The following is a 20174-nucleotide window of genomic DNA, read 5'->3' on the forward strand; positions in this document are numbered from 1 at the left end:
ATAATTATAGTACTCAGTGGAAGTCGAATATCAATCCCTGTGGATTCGACACTTTTCAATTCTTTAATATACTACAAAACTTGACACCGTGCGCTTGCGGTATAAAATCATGTTACATAAAACGCGTGACACTATCACAGTAAAAATTATTTTTTTAATTTTTCCTCTTTTTTGTTTTATTTAAATATGACCGTGTTTTTATCATTTTACAAGGCTTTATCGAGAAAAGAAAAGAAAAGAAAAGAAAAGAAAAGAAAAGAAAAGAGGATCTTCTGCATTTCAAAGGTCATATAAGAGATTTTCGACCAATTTAAGAAAGGCAAGGGTGTTAATGTTTGACAATTGAGTCCATACGGTGCGATATTGTACCAATAAGCCATTTTTTAAACACGGATCCTTGTGATCCACGTTTAAAATATAAAAATAAAAAAGCACTTTTACTTAGCTAAACCTGGGGGTAAAAGTGAAAATTTCTGCAAATTCAAATTTGCTCAGCCACAACACAGTTGGGAGGGAAAACCAATGGAATAACTGGCTTCAATTAGGGTTCCAATAAACTTCAATTTTGCCTACAGTAATATAATTCACACTGGCTTCAATTTCATTTTGAGGAGAAAACACAAACATGAACAAGGAGAATGTGGTGGCTTCACCTGGTGGAGGTGAATTATCGGCGGAGCAGAGGGCTCGAATTTCCCAAAAATTCAGAGCTGCCAAGGCACTTCTCCACAGCAAAAGACCACGACTGTGGTCTACCTCCCCATCCGATCTCTTTCCAAAAAATCAGAAGTAAGTTCATGTTTTTCATTTTCAAGTGAATTTATATATTTTCTCTTCTGGGCTACTAAAAAAAAGTCAATTCCCTCTTGGTTTGTTTTGGAAAAAAGTAAGAAGAAAATGTATATGGCTTGTTTCATTTAACTACGTTTTAACGAAGTAAAAATAAAAACGATGAATGTGGATGGCTGAATATATTGTTTGAACAGGAAATTCGAGTTAGTTGTCTAATTGCTGTATTTTTTTTGGGCATCAAAATCAAGTAATTATCTTTCATTTATAAATGTTGAATCAATTTTTTTGGGCTTTAAAAATCTGTAAAGAGATATTTTCGCGTGGACAAGTTTTTTGGTTTTTCTTTTCCAATCTTGTTTTACAGTTTGTAGATGGCTAAATTAAAAATGGTATTTGATATGTGTTGATTCTACTTGTTTCAGAGCTAATGATACAGATGGAATCAGAAATCAGGCACACATTAATGGGATTAAGAGAGTACCTCTTAACGAGATTCCTAAGAACACACCATCCCCAATTCCCATGAACGGTTACAAGTTGGTGAACAAACATTGTGAGATTAATGATGATATGAATTCTAAAACGAAGAGTGAAGTACTCCAACTGTCATTAGAGTCTCCTAGTAGTCAAGCTAAATGTAGCAGCGGATCATGTTTAGACGAAATATCTAGTTGTGGGATTGATTTGAACGGCGTTGGATCTGGTGAAATGAAACTAGATGTTCCTTTGGAATCATCAGGGATGTACTCAAATGGTACTCTGGCTAGGCAACCTAGCTGCTCCAATTGGTTTGATTCAAATTTATATATTAGTAAATTAGGACAGCCCAACTGCTGTACTTCAAGCAGCTCCTTAACAGAACGTCATGTTTTTAGTGATGATTTTGATGACTCAATTTTAGAGGAAATTGATACATTATGTAGGCAGAAGTCAGCAGAAAAATCTCCAAAAGAGAAATGTGATATGAAGCCTACAGAAATTCAGTGTGTCAATATGACCCCTGGGGAGGACAAAGCCAATAGAGATCATTTTGTTAAGGGTGAAAAGTTACAAACTGAGCATATATTAAAGTCAAGTGGTGACAGTGACTGTCAAGGCAAAGCGTTGAGGTATTCTGAGGATACAGTTACTGAAAACATGCCCGATGAGTATGCAAAGTATATTTACTCACTGAGTGACAGGCAGAGAGAGGCAGCATGCAGTGACATTTCGACCCCTTTAATTATTGTTGCTGGTCCAGGAAGTGGGAAGGTCTTTAGTTTCCATTTTTCAATTTCATATCTGCTTGTTTTTTGTGTTTATAACTTTCTCTCTCTTTCTGGTTTGCGTATCAGACATCTACCATGGTTGGACGTGTTTTGATGCTGCTGAATGAGGTACTTTTACAGCAATTCCATGATTATCTTAATCATGTATACTATTTGTTTCTCTAATAGGAATTTTGGCAAACAACTGGTCTGCTCATCTTTCTAGGTCTTGTTTTGGTTCCTCTCCTTTTTACTGGTTTTCTAGGGTATTGGTCCATCCCATATTCTGGCTATGACTTTCACTACTGCTGCTGCTGCTGAAATGAGAGAGCGGATTGGAGCGGTTACAGGGAAGGCAGCAGCAAAAGAGCTTACTATCAGTACATTTCACTCATTTTCTTTGCAGCTTTGCCGCCTGCATGCCGAGAAGTATGTATATTTCAAATTCACAAAATATAAAACTTAAACTATACAATTACATTCAATTCCGTGAGCAGGTTCATTTTCCTATAAAACCAGAAATAAAATAGCTGAGGTAAATTGCAGTTACATTTCTTTAATGTTTTCAATGTTTGTATGGACAAAACTTATGAATAGTCAGAGGAAATGAATCAAACAGTTTGATATGACTTTTGGTATATCATGCCTACTTGAAAGGTTAGTTGACATAGCTTTGACATAAAAGCTTCTATGCAAAAGAAATTTTGCTACAATGTTTATGCTAAAAGTTTCACAGATTAATTTTTAAGCCTCTCCTTGTTGCATACCTTTTTGAAGCTTGGTCTTCTTGCTGTCTTTCTAAGCATCAATAATTTTGAAAGATATAAAACATATTATTAGATGTGCAAATTGTAATATTTTCTTACGTTTCCACCAATTGAATGACTTCTAGACATGCACAGGACTTATGTTACTGAATACTGAGTAAGATTATTTGAACTCTATTACATCACGTTGTTGTTTTTATGACATAAACTGAGGAAAATACTTGCTGGCTTTACAAACACAGAGCAAATTAGGGTAGCTGACGAGGTGTGAACAAATTGATTCAAGAAATAAAAAATTATCATCCAATAGGGACCATTTCTATTGACATGTGGCAACTTAATAAGCTAGTAATACAATAAACTTTAGAAAGCATGTACTTTGGTGTGGATATATCAATTTCTTCAAATAAATATTGACCATAAAATAATTGAGTCTGGAGATGCAGCATAATTAGTTACTAAGAATTTTACCAAATATAGAATTTGCTGACAATCACAACTATACCGGAATTGGCTTTGGTCCTCATGTTTGAGCTGGCATAAGGGTGGTTGGGAGGGCTTCAGATGGAACCATATTGGGTAATTAGATCAATGCCTTAGATCAGCCAAGTGGATCGAGCAGTGAATTGGGTTCATGGGATTAGGCAGCCTTTCAATATGATCTAACGGAACACATAAAAACTTCTAATGATCTGCTATTCCTCAATAATGGCTAAAACAACAATATGGATTCCGGTTGAAGTGAATAATTTAATTCAGACTCTTCATATTTTGTATGAGGAGCTGCTTTGAGAATTACTACATATTTTTCTTTAGCTGTGTGCTATAGTACTGAAAAGGAAGATCAGTGCTAAAGAGAGAATTCATCTGGTTTACTGTGTAATTTATAAAATTGAAATAACAAGTTCTGTATAATGTTATTGTTGCCTCTAGTTTTTAGTTAAATTTGTTGTCATCACTGTATACATCTGTAGAAATTGGCTAATGTTACTAACTTCAGCAGACATTCAAAGTTTTGCCTGATAATAATGGAAATGTGTGACACTAGTTGATCAGTGCATCCATTTAAAGGTACAATGAAAAAAAGAAGAACAGATCTTACAGTTTTAAGAATTTCATGTTAACTCCTTTGACGTTACTCCCTTTTGTTATAAGATACCTGTCCTGTGTAAGTTTGATTCCAGTTGCTAATAACACACATAACATGCTATCTCGTTCAATAGGTTAGGCCGTACACCTGATTTTTTGATATACGGGCATGGACAACAGAGAAGAGCTGTTATTGAGGCTCTTCGCTTACTGGAGAATGTAAAGAAAAGTGCCAACCTTGATCTTAGCAAGCTAACTGAATTGTCTGACATAAACTCTCCACAACATTTTAAGGATAAGTCAAAGAAGTGGCTGAAATTTGTAACTCAGGTAATTTTTTTTTTTTTTTTAAACTTATCTACTGTTTGTCACATTTCTTGAAGAAAACTTCTACATCATTTTAAATTCAGGGCATTTAATTATGTAGTTCTATTCCTAAAGAAATACATCTTATTGCTGTGCTCGTATTATAATAAAGAAAAATGTGAAGAAAGAAAAATGTACACGAGGAAGAAAATTCCCTAGCTTCAACTGATATCTTGCTTTCTCTTCCCATAAAGGAGTACTCATTGTTTAAAACTTTTAAGATCTTGCGGAAGTTCTTAGTTTGGTTGATAGATATGTATAATTTTTTGGGCTTATAGTGTAAAATAACGATAAAAATATATTCACTTGAAGAGAACGAATTTTCTTCCATTTCCATATGCTTAAGAATAAGATAGCTATGGCTATGCCAGATTCTGAAAATACTGTTAAAAAGTATTTTTAACTTTCCTGTTACCTATATGAACTTTGTTATCTTTTGATTGCTGGTTTTATGCACCTTTGTTTGTATCACTTTTGGTAACACCTACAGCATAGTACATTACAGGCTAAAGCTGCTGGAAGGACGCCTGAAGATTGCCGTAAGATGGGTGATGAGATGGGTGTAAGCTCTACTGAGCTTTTTTTTTTTTTTTTTTTGGCTGTTCTGAATATATTATATTTTACATCATAGCTTTCCATGGTCAAATCTGCATTAGGCGACAATTCTTCAGAACTACAATGACATATTAAAATCTTGCAATGCTCTTGATTACCATGATTTCATCAGCTATTCAGTGAAGCTACTGACTGATTTTCCAGGAGGTTAATATCTGGACATAATTCAGCATAATTGTATCGCTTAATGGAATTGTCATTTATTGACTCTTTCTTTCTTTTCCATTGGTAAATTAAGTGTTTCAGGAGTGTCAAGAATCATGGAAGGCGATAGTGATAGATGAATTTCAGGACACAAGTGCTATACAATATGGCTTGTTGCTAATTCTTGCATCTCACAAACGCATAACAATTGTCGGTGATGAAGATCAGGTGATTTTTGTCGTTGATACCCTTAAAGTTTCTAGTTTAATTAAGCACGAAGCTTGTTTTCTAAATGTTGTAAACTAATCTAGCGTGTAACCAATGATCTGTTGGTGAGATATTTATTTGCTATTACGTTCAAGGTAACTTTTCCTGTTTCTATTGTTTTATGATTTTCTTTGGGCTGCCACCCAAGTCAGGTGATTTTTGTCATTGATACCCTTCAAGTTTCTAGTTTAATCGAGCTCGAAGCTTGTTTTCTAAATGTTGCAAACTAATCTAGCGTGTAACCAATGATCTGTTGGTGAGATATTTATTTGCTATTACGTTCAAGGTAACTTTTCCTGTTTCTATTGTTTTATGATTTTCTTTGGGCTGCCACCCAAGTCAGGTGATTTTTGTCATTGATACCCTTCAAGTTTCTAGTTTAATCGAGCTCGAAGCTTGTTTTCTAAATGTTGCAAACTAATCTAGCGTGTAATCAATGATCTGTTGGTGAGATATTTATTTGCTATTACGTTCAAGGTAACTTTTCCCGTTTCTATTGTTTTATGATTTTCTCTGGGGCTGCCACCCAAGTCCAGTTTCTATGGGTATTTTGGAAATGAAAATATGTTTATTTTGGGTTGTGGAAAATGTTGTCTTTTTGGAGGGTTTAAGTGAAAAGTCTTTAAAGATTCTCAAGGAAGCTTTGAGGCTAGTTCAAATAGAAGATGATGGTTGTTTCTACTGGATGTTTTGCTTAATTTGTTAAGAGTTCATCTGCTGAGGTTCCAAGCTCTTGAGGGTAGGGTTGTCAAGCTTTGATCATGTGGTGCCTACCAAGCCTCTATTGAAGCTATAGGCATGAGTGCTAGCTACAATTACTTTTCTTCTTTACTTTCTTATCCTGTTAATGTAGATTCACATATTCTGTCTAGATAAGTGGTAGATTCGTGTAAAAATATATTTATCATGTTTTATTACGTATTTTCAAAGAGGCTTGGATAAACATCCTCCATAGGACTACTAATTATAAATTCAAAAGGAGAAATCCAAATAGTAAGGAGTGATATTGCCTGGCATTTTTGAGAAATAGTGTCTATTCGACCCTTGCTAATGAGGATTGAAATTATTGAAGAAGACTGATACTAAAAAAATAAAGGGTTTAAATGGAAGGTTTCTTATTGGAGGTACTTTGTGAGCTAATGAAATAGATTTAGCTTCCTTTGCAAGTTTGTGTTTGAATTGGAGAGTAAATTGGTAATTTTAATTGTTAAAAGTTGACCTACTTTTCACAATAAAATAACATTTTGATCGAACCTGGTTGGAAGCATGAAAAGTTGTCTGTATATAAAAGTAGGTTTGACCAAAAATTATAATACAATATGCAAATTCAAGAGTAATCTTCTACAAAACTATGGCTTCCAATTGTTATTACATATGCCATCAAACCTACCTACAAAGGACATAACCAAAGTTATAACTTAGTGCAATTGGTGTCGTTGAAATCCAATATCGTTGACCCCAACACCCTTCGCCATTTGATTTATCTTCTATAAATGGATTTGAGCCTGGATAGTTTCTCCTTTTTCGTCTATTTAAAGATATTTGTTATCTAAGTAACATATTTTACCCTAGAAATAAAAACAAAATTGACGCTCACCACCTAGCGTACCTGACACATGTCGCACACTAATATGTCAATGCTGGAGGTTGGAAAATTTGAGGTTATTCCAGTGGTAGAGGTCGCTAATGTGGACGAGTTGGCTGCTATACTAGGCTGTAGAGTTGCCTAGTTGTCTATGTCATATCTTTGGCTCCCGTTAGGTGCACAGTTTAAATGTATACATATTTGGAATGATATTATGGAAAGGGTGGAAAGGAGGTTAGCGGGATAAAAGCGTATGTACCTTTCAAAGGAAGGCTATTTTACTCTCATTAAATCCGCTTTCTCTAATCTCTCTACTTATTTTCTGTCATTGTTTCCTATTCCTATTGCAGTGGTAAATAGATTAGGGATGATTCAAAGGGAGTTTCTTTGGGATAGGTTGGGGGAGGAGAGGAAACTTCATTTGGTTAATTGGGGTATTGTTTGTTCTCCTATAACTTTGAGGGGCCTTGGATTGAAAAGCCTTGTATTGTTTAATAAAGCCTTGTTGGATAGTAGCTGTGGTGATTTAGAGTGGAGACGGAGAGATTCTTGAGAGATACATAGGGGTGAAGTATGATGTGATGGAGGGGGTTGGTGTTTGGTTGAGGGTCGTGGTTCTTATGGGGTGATTTTGTGGGGGTATATCCAGTGAGGATGGAGTGATTTTCTGGATAGATTGACCTTTGTGACGAGGAATTGTAATAATATCAGATTTTGGGATGATTGTGGTGTGGAGATCAACTGCTAAGGTAGGGTTTCCTTCTTTCTATCGCATTGCTTTGGTGCATTCTCCTATGGTGAATGATGTATCAGATATACATAATGGAAGCCACAGCTGGAACATTGCTTTTGGGAGAGATCTACAGGATTGAGAATTGGATGATTATGCGTTGCTCTTGACCTCTTTGCATGAGGTGCACATCCGATTAGGAGAGGGCGAATGTAGTAGGTGGAGGTTGGCACGAGATGGTATTTTTTTGTTTGCATTTATTTACGATCCTTATTGGTCCCGTGGAGAGTTCATTCCCTTGGAAGATGGTATGATAATGTAGATGGGTAGCATTTTTAACGTGGACGGTTGTGAGGGGGCATGTGTCAACAGTGGATAATTTTCAAAGAAAAGATTTTAATGTTACAGAATGATGTTATATATGTAAGAGTGATGGGGAGACGATTGACCACTATTGGGTGTTACCTAGGCGTATAAAGGATGTGTCGTGGGCATGGAGGAGAAAGCTTTATGATAAGGTAGCAAGCTTGTTCGTGATCTTATTCCGGTTGCATTATATGGAATATGTGGAGAGAAATGAATAGACGTTGTTTTGAAGATTAAACGGACGACAGAGTAGATTAGAGAATTGTTTTATCTGATTTTGTATACTTGATTTAGTGTAGTGGCTATTAATCTCATAGAAGAGCTGTCTAATTTCAGGTGGTTTATTTTTGTATTAATCAAGGGATAATACACTTCCTGTGTATTATCCGTTGATTAATGAAATTATCTGATTAGCTATAAAAAAAATTCTTTTTACATTGGGACTAAACAATAAAAAACCAAGGAATCCCACTATACTACCCCATATCTCACCACTTCAAAGAAATAAAAGGGGTTTCTTTTACAAGACTGGAAGATTGTATATGTTTATTTCAAATACTTTATTATTTTTTAACTTAATTTTTGGTTTATGGTGAGGTTTACGCCTCAATTCGCCTTGTCTCACGAAGGAAAAATGCCTCAATACCCATTTTGCTTTTTAAAATATTGCAGTAGGCCTCTCTTTACTTCCTAGGACACAGTGCTTGTTTGGATTGCATTACAATTGCATTATAATTAAAGGTTAAGATCAAATTTTAATTTTAACCACATATTTCGTAGGATTCACATCTACTACCCACTTATCATCTACTCATTTCTAATTTCAGCAACTTATAATGCAATCCAAACAAGCACATAGAATATGCATCATTTTAAAAATAGTAGGCATGTAGATTATATTGGGTTATGGTAGAGAACATTGTCCTTAAAAGGTGATCATTTTAGGTATTTAGGTTCGACTGTTAACAAGGAAGAATTGAAGATGTTATGCTAAGGATTAGTTATTTGGAAGAAAATGAGAAGTGCTACACGAATGCCTGCTATGTTTATGGTATAGGGATGTTAGGGAGAAATGTCAATAAGATGAATTTAGTGGAAACGAGGATTTGAAAAACGGATTTGTTGCCATATTACAGGTTGAATAGTCAACATATAGGGTTGACACTGATTGAGGATAAATGAAAGGAAGGACAACTTAGGTGGTTAGGACATGTTTTGTGTAGATCTAAGGAGGCTGAGTTTAGTTGATTATGAGAGCACAGTAAAAACTCGTTAAAAGAGGGAGGGTTAGATCAAAACTAATATGGCTTGTTGTCTATGTCAAGGATCTAGTTGCTTTGGACATTCTGCTAATTATTGCAATAAACCGATAAGAATATATGTAGCTAACCCTTAATAAGTGTTAGTTTGTTTTTGTCGTTTTCATCATTAAATTTTTGCCACAATTCTCAATTTGACAATTCCATCCATTACCTTGCAGTCCATTTTCAGTTTTAATGGAGCCGATGTTTCTGGATTCGATTCATTTCGAAAAGATTTTGCAGAGCATAAAGAGGTTTATTACACTTGGACAAGTTTTCCTACTTATCTGTGAAAAGCTAAAACTTTCAGGAATGGAGGTTTCCTGAGAATGTTTCTTGTTATTCATCCAGGTCAGACTTAACAAAAATTACAGGTCCACTCGTTGTATTGTTGAGGCCGCCTCGTTTCTTATACGAAATAATCTAAGACGATGCAAGTCAAAGGACGTTTTAACTGATAATTCATCTGGATCTAAGGTAAACCGTTTCAGCAAAAAGCTGAGTGTTTTCTTATTTATGGTAATTAATTCAAATTCTTTGGATCACATCATCAGATATCTATCAAGGAATGTTACAATGAAGATGCGCAGTGTGCATTTGTTGTTGACAAAATATTGGAAATTACATCTGATGTTTCATCTTCTAAGTGCTCCTACAACAATATCGCTATTCTCTACCGGAGGCAGGTTAAATTTACTGTTCTCTTTCTAGTTTACTTCTATAGAGTCAGTTATAGTTGCTGTATTTACGTGGCTTTTTCTTTAATAGGTGTCAGGAAAAATATTCCAAACAGCATTTCGCGATAGAAAAATTCCATTCAACAATCACGGTGTGGCCTTCTATCGGAAAAAGGTTGCTGATATTCATATTTTCATTTTTCCTTGACATCCATCACATGATTTTTCTAGATCCTTTATATAGTCACTCATGGGACAAAGAAGGCTACTTCTCCTCACAAATTGGAAGTCTTACTTTCGAAGGATGCCCCAAATTTATTATGCCCGTACTTACCAGAAATTTGGCATGGGATGGGGACCGATCACTCGAAGAGGGGGTTGTGTTGACTATCTGAGCTTGCAGCTTAGCTAACATGGACTTTTATTACTTTTTATAAAATTAATCAAAAATAAAAAATATTTGGCTTGTGGCATTGGCAAGATCGGGGCGCAGAAATTAGAACATATGGCCTGGTTTGTTACTGCACATCATATATCAAATAAGACAATTAAAATACTACACAATACGTACCTCGTGCCAGCTGAAACCAAGACATTCAAATTGGATGATTGGTTATGAAAATTCACAAATCTTTTGCTATTCCTGCATTAGATGGTGTTTCGTAACAAAATCATTCCTGAATTATGTCACTTATCCCTGTGCTGGCTTGGACGATAGCATGCTTACCTTCAATATAATTATATACCCAAGAGAGACATGATAGAAGAATTGGACTCACTGCCAACATAAACTCTGTGTTTTTTTTCCATGAACATTACTGCGGTATTTGGTAATGACCTTTGCAAGGCAAGTTTCTGATTAGCATCACGTTTCTGCAGTAATTTAAACAATTGAAATTGGAAATGAATATGGGTATATTGTAGATATGCAAGTGCGGGGACAGGTTATGGATGTATGGATTTGAAGAGCACAAAACTTGAAAGTAGAAAAGAATATGCATATAAATATGCTACTTTGGCAGCAGGTTATGGATTCAAAGCTAGGAGAAGAATAAAATGAATAATATTTTGTTCTCTTTTAATCTCTCAGCTACACACAACTACTGAACTTCAGAATTAGTCCAAATCGAAAGAGCTTAGTTATTGAGAACGAATCGGAAATTATTGATGGGCAGATTTTCACGAACTTCCTTGAAAGCTGTCTTAAATTACATTCTTTGACTTGTTAATGTCTAACATGATATACGTGAAGAGAATTATAGAACCTGCCATGATAGTTCTCTTGGTATATATGTTCTGCTTTTAGCTTTCAGGTTAAAAAGTAAACATTGAGCTTTGTGTTTCATTTGTGAAGTGCAATTGCTTCCTCAGCAGTCAGCACATATAATTTTTGACTCACCTCACTACATGGCTTTGTTGGATTGCTTTTTAATGTTGGTTACACCTACTTATATGTCTCACTTTCTTCAAACACATTCTATTTGTAACAGATGTGAAGAGAAATGCAACCTATTACATGGATCTCAAACAAACTTATGTATAATAAACTCTGCATGTTTCCATGACTTCACTGAGATGATGACATGTTATCATTGGATGCATTCCTCCTATATATTTCTGATTGGAAAATGTCATAATATTCTTCTAATGTAATATCCTCATACTTTATTATCAATATTATGTATGATGTGTACAAATCTTTCATGCTAGTATGCAAACATGGCAAGCTGCTGTGCTTTATACTTTTGACCTTTGAATTTGTTCACAGAATGAAGGAGTAAAAGACTTCAATCTATTAATCAATAAAGAAAAGCTCAAATGCAATCACAAAACACAAATCATGCATCAATACTTGGGTTGAATGTTTTTGTAGATCGATTTGAAATTTATTGTCAGAACAAATATCAAGATTAGGGTGTTGACATATATCACATTCGAAATGGGCAGTCTAATGCACGAGGTCTTGTGACTCGGGGAAATCACAAAGACTATATGCAGTCTTGCTGCCTAATAAAGTTAATCTGTTTGATTTGAGTCCATGATGCCCATGACCCCATGAAAAATTCTTACTGCTGTTACTAGACTCTTCCCTGTGGATTGCATAATTACCAGTTTATATTATTTAGCTGTGACCTAGATTTTATTTTTTATAGTTTCTGTGTTGGGCTTAATATTAAGCCCCGTTGGTTTAGCCAAAAAAAGTTGATTAAAATCTAAGTCAATAAATTTCATGAGACCCTCAACTTTTATCATAATCTACTAAAAATATGATTTTTAGCACACTCATTAGACTTATCCCGTGGATGGACTACATCTTGTTTTAACTTAAACTACTTGATTGTTGGGAACTTTGACTCCTCTATATACAAAATATGCTCACCCAGGCATCCTTATTAAGTCAGCATTAGGCTAACCAAACAGGAGCTAAATTTTCAGCTTCATCTAGCTGTATTCCTTTCACCTTATGATGTTTACTGGAAGAGAAATTTTTATTCTTAAATATTTTTCTTGTTTTAAAGAAAAACATATGAAGAAAGATAAAAGTAATTTGAAGATGAAATTAGTAGAATAAGAACGAGGAATCAATTCTCAAGATAGAGACAGAAGCCAGCCTCTGTCTTTCAGGCTAATATTTCTTTAGCTGTGATGCTCGTGGATTGTTGAGTAACAAAACTTCAAAGTGAGAGTTTGTTTTCATAAGATGCCATTGGAAACTCAAGCAACTACAAGGATACTTTTGAAAGAAGCCAGTACGAAAATCGAACATTTGAAATAATACTTTTTAAAAGAATCCATGGGGATATATTCCTCACATACTCTCTCTTGAATATTTTGGGATCCCAAAAGATATGAGACACTGTATAACATAAGAGTATGGTCGACCCTTGAGTTTCTTGGTACATAATTCACCTTTTTCAGAGTAAGTGGGAAAGCATAATGTATCAATCTTCTTTCTCAGTATTGTTCACAATGCTTTGGCATTTTTTTCGTATCACATTCAAAAATGCACCCCTCATGATAGCCCATCCTTAAGACCATGCTCCGAATAGGTGATTGACCATGTTTTGTAACGTAACAGGTAGTTAGAGCAATTATATCGTTGCTTAGGACAACGTTGCCTGGTTGTGATGATGGCCCTTTTCGTCGAGTATTCAAGGCTTTACTACCTTATGAGAAAGACGAAAAGAAGAAGGTATTTTCCACGTTAAATTATATTTAGTGTCTTTGGGTATATGATCTTATAGGTTTATGCCTCTTATGCCGATGCCTCATTATCAACTTCTTCCCAATCCCCACTTCAGGTAATTGAGCACATTGACAAAGTTTCAACTGTAAGAAAATGTAGTTTTAGTGCAGCAGCATGTGACATATTCAGCGCAAAGATATCTGGAACTTTTAAGAGGTATGCTTTACTGCTTCTTACCTGTAACAAGTTTGTCCAATGCATTCTTGACATTTTTGATAAGCACAGGAAAAAAGTTGGTCACAAGAGACTGACTATACAATAAACTAATGATTCAGGATCTTTTGCACTTCTAGGTTTTGCTGAATTGATAACACAAATATTTCCTGGTGTAGAACATGACTTATGTGCTTTAGTTAGTCATAATTTTGGGTATGATTTTGTTATGCTTTCTTTTGGTAGCATTCTATTAAAAAAGGTATGCTATGTTTACTTGTTCTGCTATCTTATGTTTTGCTCATTTTTATTCTAAAGGTGCAAACTGTATGTCATTGCCATTGTTGCAATTTAACTCATCAGTTAAATAAAGGAATCCAAACTTGCTGCTGCTTTCATTTGGTTTTGATATACCCGTTCTACTGCTTTTACATTTCATTGTAAATGACATAAATTTACGTGTTCACTTAGATAACTAATTTACATGACATTATATAAGTATAAGCATCAAATTTTTTGTTATTGATCCATTTCTGTTTCTTAAATAACTGAAGTTTATCTTTGGCGAAGAAGTTTCGATAGATACTAATAAGAAATACAGAACCATTATTGACCAGAATATAGTGCAGGCTGCTTGAGCAATTTAAGAATGAGATCTTTCCATGTATCTTCTTCTAGATTTCTTGTATTTTGTTATGTCTTTCTGCATTTTACAGTTGGCTTCTGGAGCTTGCTAAGCCTCTGATACTGTAATTAGTTCAATCGTGCAAATAATTGCAGGAGTCAACTTACACAAGGGCGTAAGGTGTTGCTCACTCTAGACATAATATCCAAACTTGTTTATAGGGTATGTCAACTGAACAGAACAACTTCTGTATGTGGGCCGGTTGTTTATTCTGGTGCGTGATGACTGAGTCACGTTCCTTTTAATAATCATGTTTATCTCTTTTGCACTTGTACTGAATACGAACGAACGAAACATTTGAAAAAGTTTTTATTAATTAGTAACAAGTAGACATTCTTGTCATTTTTAACTTAGTTTTTTAACCTTGGTGATCATGTAATTAGGGCAGTATTTTCTAAATTGTGTTTATATATAACCTCTGCAGTAGATTCACGGTTTTTTCTATTGTGGGAAGTTTTTGTACATGTTCATCTTTTGCATTTTTTTGGTCATGGAACTATCTAGGTTTCATTTTTGGTTTAAGCAATAAAATTTAAATATGGTGAATTTTAGCACTCACCATATTCTCGATGCTCACAGGAACAATCAATTTCAGCTGTTATTACCTCTGTGGCAAACATGATACCTCAGGTTGGTTTCCTTCCACACTGTCATTTCAAGTTTAAGTTTTCAACTTATACATTTGTATCTTAATATTGTTGTATTAAGACAAGCAAATATATGCTGCCTAATTTCTGGTTCTGTAGAAATATCTTCTTGAACAGCGAGCGGTTCTTGATGTTGATGGTGGGAAGTTGCTGAATGAGGATAATGACCTCAGATCTGTAAGTGTGGAAACATATCCTCTGCTTCATTTTTAATTGCTATGTACTGGGCAATATTGGCACCATGTCATTTATTCTTCTTGCCTGGAAATCAAATTTAGCTTCTTTGGTATTTAGAGTCCTTCAAATATAGTTGGTCTAATATGCAGGTGCTGCAGTATTTGTTGGATGATGTCTCTGATTTTTTGACAAACAAAGATAATGCAGCAGAAGGGGTAGATAATAATATAACAGAAGTGAAAGGTTGCATGACTGTACTTAAAGCTTTTATTGACTATATATCTGACCGGGAGAGAGATAATTTTCGTTCAAGAAGACATGATAATGAAGATTCTGTCACCCTCACAACAATTCATCAGGTTCTATTGCACACCCCTGTAGTTTGTCCTTAAAGAGTTTTTTTTACTAACGTCCATTTCATTTTTTTCTTCACCTTCCCTTGGTTCATTTCTTTCTTTCTTTTTTTATTTTTTTCTCATTCCTTTGTTTCTTTGAGCAGTCAAAAGGCTTAGAGTGGGACACAGTTTTCATAGTTAAGGTAGTATATGGAATCCAGATTGTCAAGTAGTTGGCATTATGGCTATTTGTTAGTCACATTAACTTGTTATTATACTGATTAGTGTGCATTAAGAGATGCTATGATAATCAATTATTTTCCTTCCTTTAACATGGAATAATTATTTGAAATAAAAATCATCAATAATGGTTCTAACATCTGGCTAAATGATTTAGGCAAATGACTCTGAGATCCCCCTGCATGATTTTGATGGCCTTGTAAATGAGAGTGGTACTTCGATTGAGGTATTTGTTTCTTGTTCAGAACTCCTTACATGGTTTTGTGATTTTTATTTTTTCCACACAATAGTTGTCATTTTACCAATCTTATTTGCTTCTTACATTTAGGAAGAGAGGCGCTTGCTGTATGTGGCCATGACTCGTGCCCGTAAGAAACTTTTCATCTTATATGTGATTACTGATTCCAATTGGCAGGTATAATCTATAAAACTGTAGTTCTTTTCTCCATTTGCCGTCCAAGGAGCTCTGTTTCTCTTTATCCATTTCTTCTTATCTCTCCATTTGCTTTATGGTATTTCTTTAAGCATCAATGAGTGGCTTTTCAGGTTCTTCAGCCTTCACGTTTTCTTAGAGAAATACCACATCATCTGCTAGAGACACAGGTGAGATTTGCTTTGAATTTCAAACATCCTGCTATTAGTATCAAAGTTGTGCCTTGTATATGCACATATAACCAATTATATTTCTGCCTTGGGCTCAATGCTATTGGTGCTTTATGGTCCTGCCAATTGTATCCCTATAATCTTCAATGAATCTGGGAATAAATCTTCTGCAATGCTCAGGAAGGAGTAAAATCTTCGGCAGTCATATGTGAAGAATAAAGCTTTTTTCTATTCTCATTGAATATTACAAAATCAATACGACCTATTTATATTACAAAGTATGGAATAAAAAAGGAAGACTCCAATTTGTTAAAAAAGGAAATAAATCACCTAACAAATAATCCTATAACAATCCTATCAATCATAATATTTACAGTGCCTTTCCATAATTGGTTTTCTACAATATGTATTCAGAATCATCTCTGAGCATATGAACTAAATGCGTAGCATTAGTATCTGAAAAGAGTTAGTTGTGATGAGTAAGATGCAACTGAAAGAAACAAATGAATGTAAAAATATGGATAAGAATTATTTACTGATGAATGCATCTATGCAGAAAAATTTTAGAGATACATTGTCATGGGACAAAAGGAGTTCCTGAGACAATGTTCTTACATATGCTGTTGCAGTAGCTTTACATAAGTGCATTTGTTACGGTTTTTATTGTAAATCTTTTTTCCTTCAATTTTGTAATGAAGGCAGTACCTCCACTTTTACGGTTACCTACTTTATAGTCTTGCTACCTCAGTGTACATCTCAAGTTGAGGTCCATCTCCCCCTCCCTATTGTAAAACTTGTGTTATCAATTGATGATTAGGGGTCTGCCAAACCCCAGCCTACAAATAGGTGGCTTTTAAATAAACCTTGCATCTGGATGATAGAAACTGTAGGATTTTGTGCAGCCCAAAATTTATAAAGAAGCGTTATGATAATAACAAAAGCCTTTCAATAGGAAGACCAGAAGATAACAACTCTTTTCTCTCTCTTTAAATGTAATCTTTCATTTTCTTGTGAATTTAGATTTTTCATGTACTGGCTGTAGAAGTAGATATGAGGTATCATTACGTGTGTTTATTACTAACGGTATCTTAGTGTAAGAAGTGAATGCAAGAAGTATCTGTAGCATAAGATAGTAGAAGTACTTAAAAATCTAACTATAAACCATGCAATGAAAAATCTTTAATGTATAAATGATGTCCACTAAATTCATGCAGCTGCAGTATATGTTGCATTGTATTTCTCAGACAGTATTTTATGTTAAGTATAAGTGCATATTCATCCAGATTTGAGTTTCCTGTTCCCTTCAGTTTTAGTGTTTGAGAATCAATGATAACTTGCAGGAAAAAAAATTAAAATCAAAGGATGATGAAATGTTGTTGAACTCCTTAAAATTAGTAAAAGGAAACTAAATCTGATCATCATTAGTCGCTTCTTTATTTTGCTGAGTTTTGTGCAATTGTTGTGTTTCGTGACAAATTCGTACATATCCGATCACCATTTGCTTAATGAATGTCATTTACCGTATGAATGGATAACTCAGCTCATGCATATAACAGAAAAAGTCGGAATTCTGAGACTAAACTTATTCTACTCTGAATTATCAAATTGTTGTTAATTTCAATAGGAAAGAAGGAAATTAGATTCTGCTTAATTGTCTACTATCTTAATCAATTTAGTTTGTTTTCTTATCATGTAGGAAGAGCTGAATTCAACTAGTTCAATTATAAATTGCCAGCAAATTCAGCAAGGAGCTCCCCATAGAGCCATTAGTTATAGAAAGGAATCTTCTGAAAGTAATACCGTGCTGAATGGTTCTCTTGATAATCAAGTTAGTGAAACATCTGAAAAGCCAAGTGAAATAATTGAAACCTGCAACAACAGTAACTTCTTAAGAAGGTTCTCTTCAACCACTGACCGGTGATGGTAGAAAGATATAAAATATTTAGGAAAATTTGCAGTAGAGGTCCCAACCCTTCGAAAATGTGCAGCGCAGTCCCAAACCTTTATATCCTAGCAGCTATGTCCCAAACCTTTCAATAAATGTGCAGTATAAGGACCTGTGGACGGTTTTCATCCAAAGGCACCCCCTGCATTGCCCCTTCCACCACTTCTTCTTCATGCACATCCTCCACCATTACTTCATGCACATCTTCGACTAATGTGCCTTTGGATTTAAACTTTTTTAGTGATCTCATCTTTAACTGGGACAGCGCTACACATTTTTGAAGGTTCAGGACGTTTACTGCAAATTACCCAAAATGTTTATGTTAAGATTTAAATATATGGTAGTCCGACATAGTTTTAGATTAAATTCTTCATTTCAAATATACAGATTCAGCACAGAGGACCGAGCTGTTATTTCCCATCTATTCCATCAATGGGCCAAAAAGCCAGCATTTCATGATCCTAAGAGGTTACTTAACAAGGTGAGCTCATAATGCTTGTTATTAATAGCCCTCTCTTCCCATGAATTCTGCAAAAGTTAGTCTCTCATATTCTTTCTATACATGTGTCAAGTTCTTATTTAAACAAGTTGCCCATTTTTTCAATGTTTTCAACGTATTTTTTTAATTAGCTTTTGCTGTTTCTGCAAGAATGCTTCCAGATATACAAAATAAATTGGGTGAGAAATTGGTTATCTTCTACTGCTTTCCCTCTCTTTATGCACATGTGTGCAGACTCATGATAATGAAATTGACCTAATCAAAGAAAAATCCACCCAGTTCACTGGAGTAAGCAATTCCTATCCTATTTCAAGGATTTTCTGTGTTGGCAATGTCAGATATGTCACAGTAATAATTGGTTGTGGTATTTGACAATCCAAATCAATATTTCAAAAAGATACTATGTAGTATGCTTTCGTCACTTTCTCTTGGTCATTGTGGTCTCTCTCTCTTTTCCTCTTAGTTACTGTGCAATGACACATAACTATTGATAGTGGGTAGAGAACTGTTTAATGTGTTTATACTGTTGGACTAGTAGTTTGTTATTACTTCTGATTTATTCTATTACAGGTTGCTTTTGTCATTGATGAACGCTTAAGAGTCAAGAAGAGCACACACAAGGTTGTAGCCCGTGTCTCTATGCTGGTCCTTTCTGCATTAGTACTAAGTATTACATTCTCTTCTATTTTCCTAAATCTTGGAATCGAAGCCTTTGTTGTGTTTTCATAGTGATCTCATCTGATATCTTTGCTTTCAAACAAAATATTTGGTTCACGGTCCTCTCAAGTTTTAATGAACTTAAATACGTGTTTCTGGACAATGTTAGTATAACTTGCTCATACATTATAAATGACTGTTCTATCACTTGCCAGGATGTTTTGCGTGTGTTGAAGACCCGCTTAATAACTGATGAGGCTTTTCAGTTTGCTGTATCTGTAAGTTTGTAATTCCATACTAAAGCTTTCAATCTGAGCAAGTATATGACTATTTCCCAAAATAAATACCCATGTAAAGAGGCAGGAACCATGCACAAATACATAACATATTCACATTATAGACTTATAGCTTGACTCGAAGATGCTTTTGTTGTCTTTTCTGATAAGGTTCTGAAGTGGGAGCAAATTCCTGCTGAAAAGCGTGCCCATTTAAATAGAGAAAAACAGGTATTTTTGCTTAAATTGACAGCTTCTTTGAGCATTCTGCTTCAACCAACTGGATTTTGGGTTTTTATTTTTGTACACATTGTGCACTGTTTTAAAAAGTAACAGGTTTCAGCCCTTACTTTTCTTCTCTTTTTTAATGTTCTTAGTATGTTGGGCTTAGAGTGTTAATCGTGGGGTTGGTATGTGCAAGATCGTGCATGCATGTGTATTTTCAAAGATTGAAAAATGCAAATTTACGTTTGTCATTCTTAAATTTATAGTTTTTGAGACCTGATTTATCTGTTGATTATCCACTATTATGGCAGGATTAGATATTTGTTTTTTGGACAATAAGCTTTTGAAATGTTGATCAATAATATTAAATGAATTACCTTTTGAATTAGTACTTGGTTATGTTTAACTTGACTTGTTAACGGAAGTGGAGCCAGGAGGGGCATAAAAAAATTTCTACTAGGCTAATATATAGAAAAATAAAATTTGCAGAGAAATTTATTTATTTTTATTATTATTTATATTAGAAGCTAAAGGGCGTAG

General features: G+C 34.6%; 1 protein-coding gene across 3 annotated transcripts in view; it reads left to right on the forward strand.

Annotated features, from left to right (window-relative positions):
- The first annotated feature begins 444 nt into the window (after positions 1-444).
- Positions 445-20174, forward strand: part of LOC111387132 (ATP-dependent DNA helicase SRS2-like protein At4g25120) — a 23199-nt gene continuing 3469 nt past the window's right edge. Inside the window, exons 1-27 of one of the 3 annotated variants that reach the window (XM_023011696.1) lie at positions 446-789; positions 1215-2043; positions 2127-2168; positions 2305-2468; positions 4030-4225; positions 4767-4823; positions 4918-5023; positions 5115-5248; positions 9449-9523; positions 9621-9746; positions 9824-9955; positions 10038-10121; positions 13026-13139; positions 13249-13349; positions 14127-14193; positions 14611-14661; positions 14778-14855; positions 15005-15214; positions 15355-15393; positions 15588-15656; positions 15759-15845; positions 15977-16033; positions 17730-17950; positions 18366-18459; positions 19048-19098; positions 19350-19412; positions 19581-19640. In XM_023011696.1, the coding sequence (XP_022867464.1) occupies positions 626-789; positions 1215-2043; positions 2127-2168; positions 2305-2468; positions 4030-4225; positions 4767-4823; positions 4918-5023; positions 5115-5248; positions 9449-9523; positions 9621-9746; positions 9824-9955; positions 10038-10121; positions 13026-13139; positions 13249-13349; positions 14127-14193; positions 14611-14661; positions 14778-14855; positions 15005-15214; positions 15355-15393; positions 15588-15656; positions 15759-15845; positions 15977-16033; positions 17730-17950; positions 18366-18459; positions 19048-19098; positions 19350-19412; positions 19581-19640 (3471 nt within the window). In that variant the 5' untranslated portion in view covers positions 446-625. Of the gene's footprint in view, positions 790-1214; positions 2044-2126; positions 2169-2304; positions 2469-4029; positions 4226-4766; positions 4824-4917; positions 5024-5114; positions 5249-9448; positions 9524-9620; positions 9747-9823; positions 9956-10037; positions 10122-13025; positions 13140-13248; positions 13350-14126; positions 14194-14610; positions 14662-14777; positions 14856-15004; positions 15215-15354; positions 15394-15587; positions 15657-15758; positions 15846-15976; positions 16034-17729; positions 17951-18365; positions 18460-19047; positions 19099-19349; positions 19413-19580; positions 19641-20174 lie in introns of those variants that run through there. The other 2 variants (XM_023011757.1, XM_023011816.1) reach the window with 2 other exon arrangements.

Source organism: Olea europaea, chromosome 1 (genome assembly GCF_002742605.1).
Source record: "Olea europaea var. sylvestris chromosome 1, O_europaea_v1, whole genome shotgun sequence".
NCBI lineage: Eukaryota > Viridiplantae > Streptophyta > Magnoliopsida > Lamiales > Oleaceae > Olea > Olea europaea.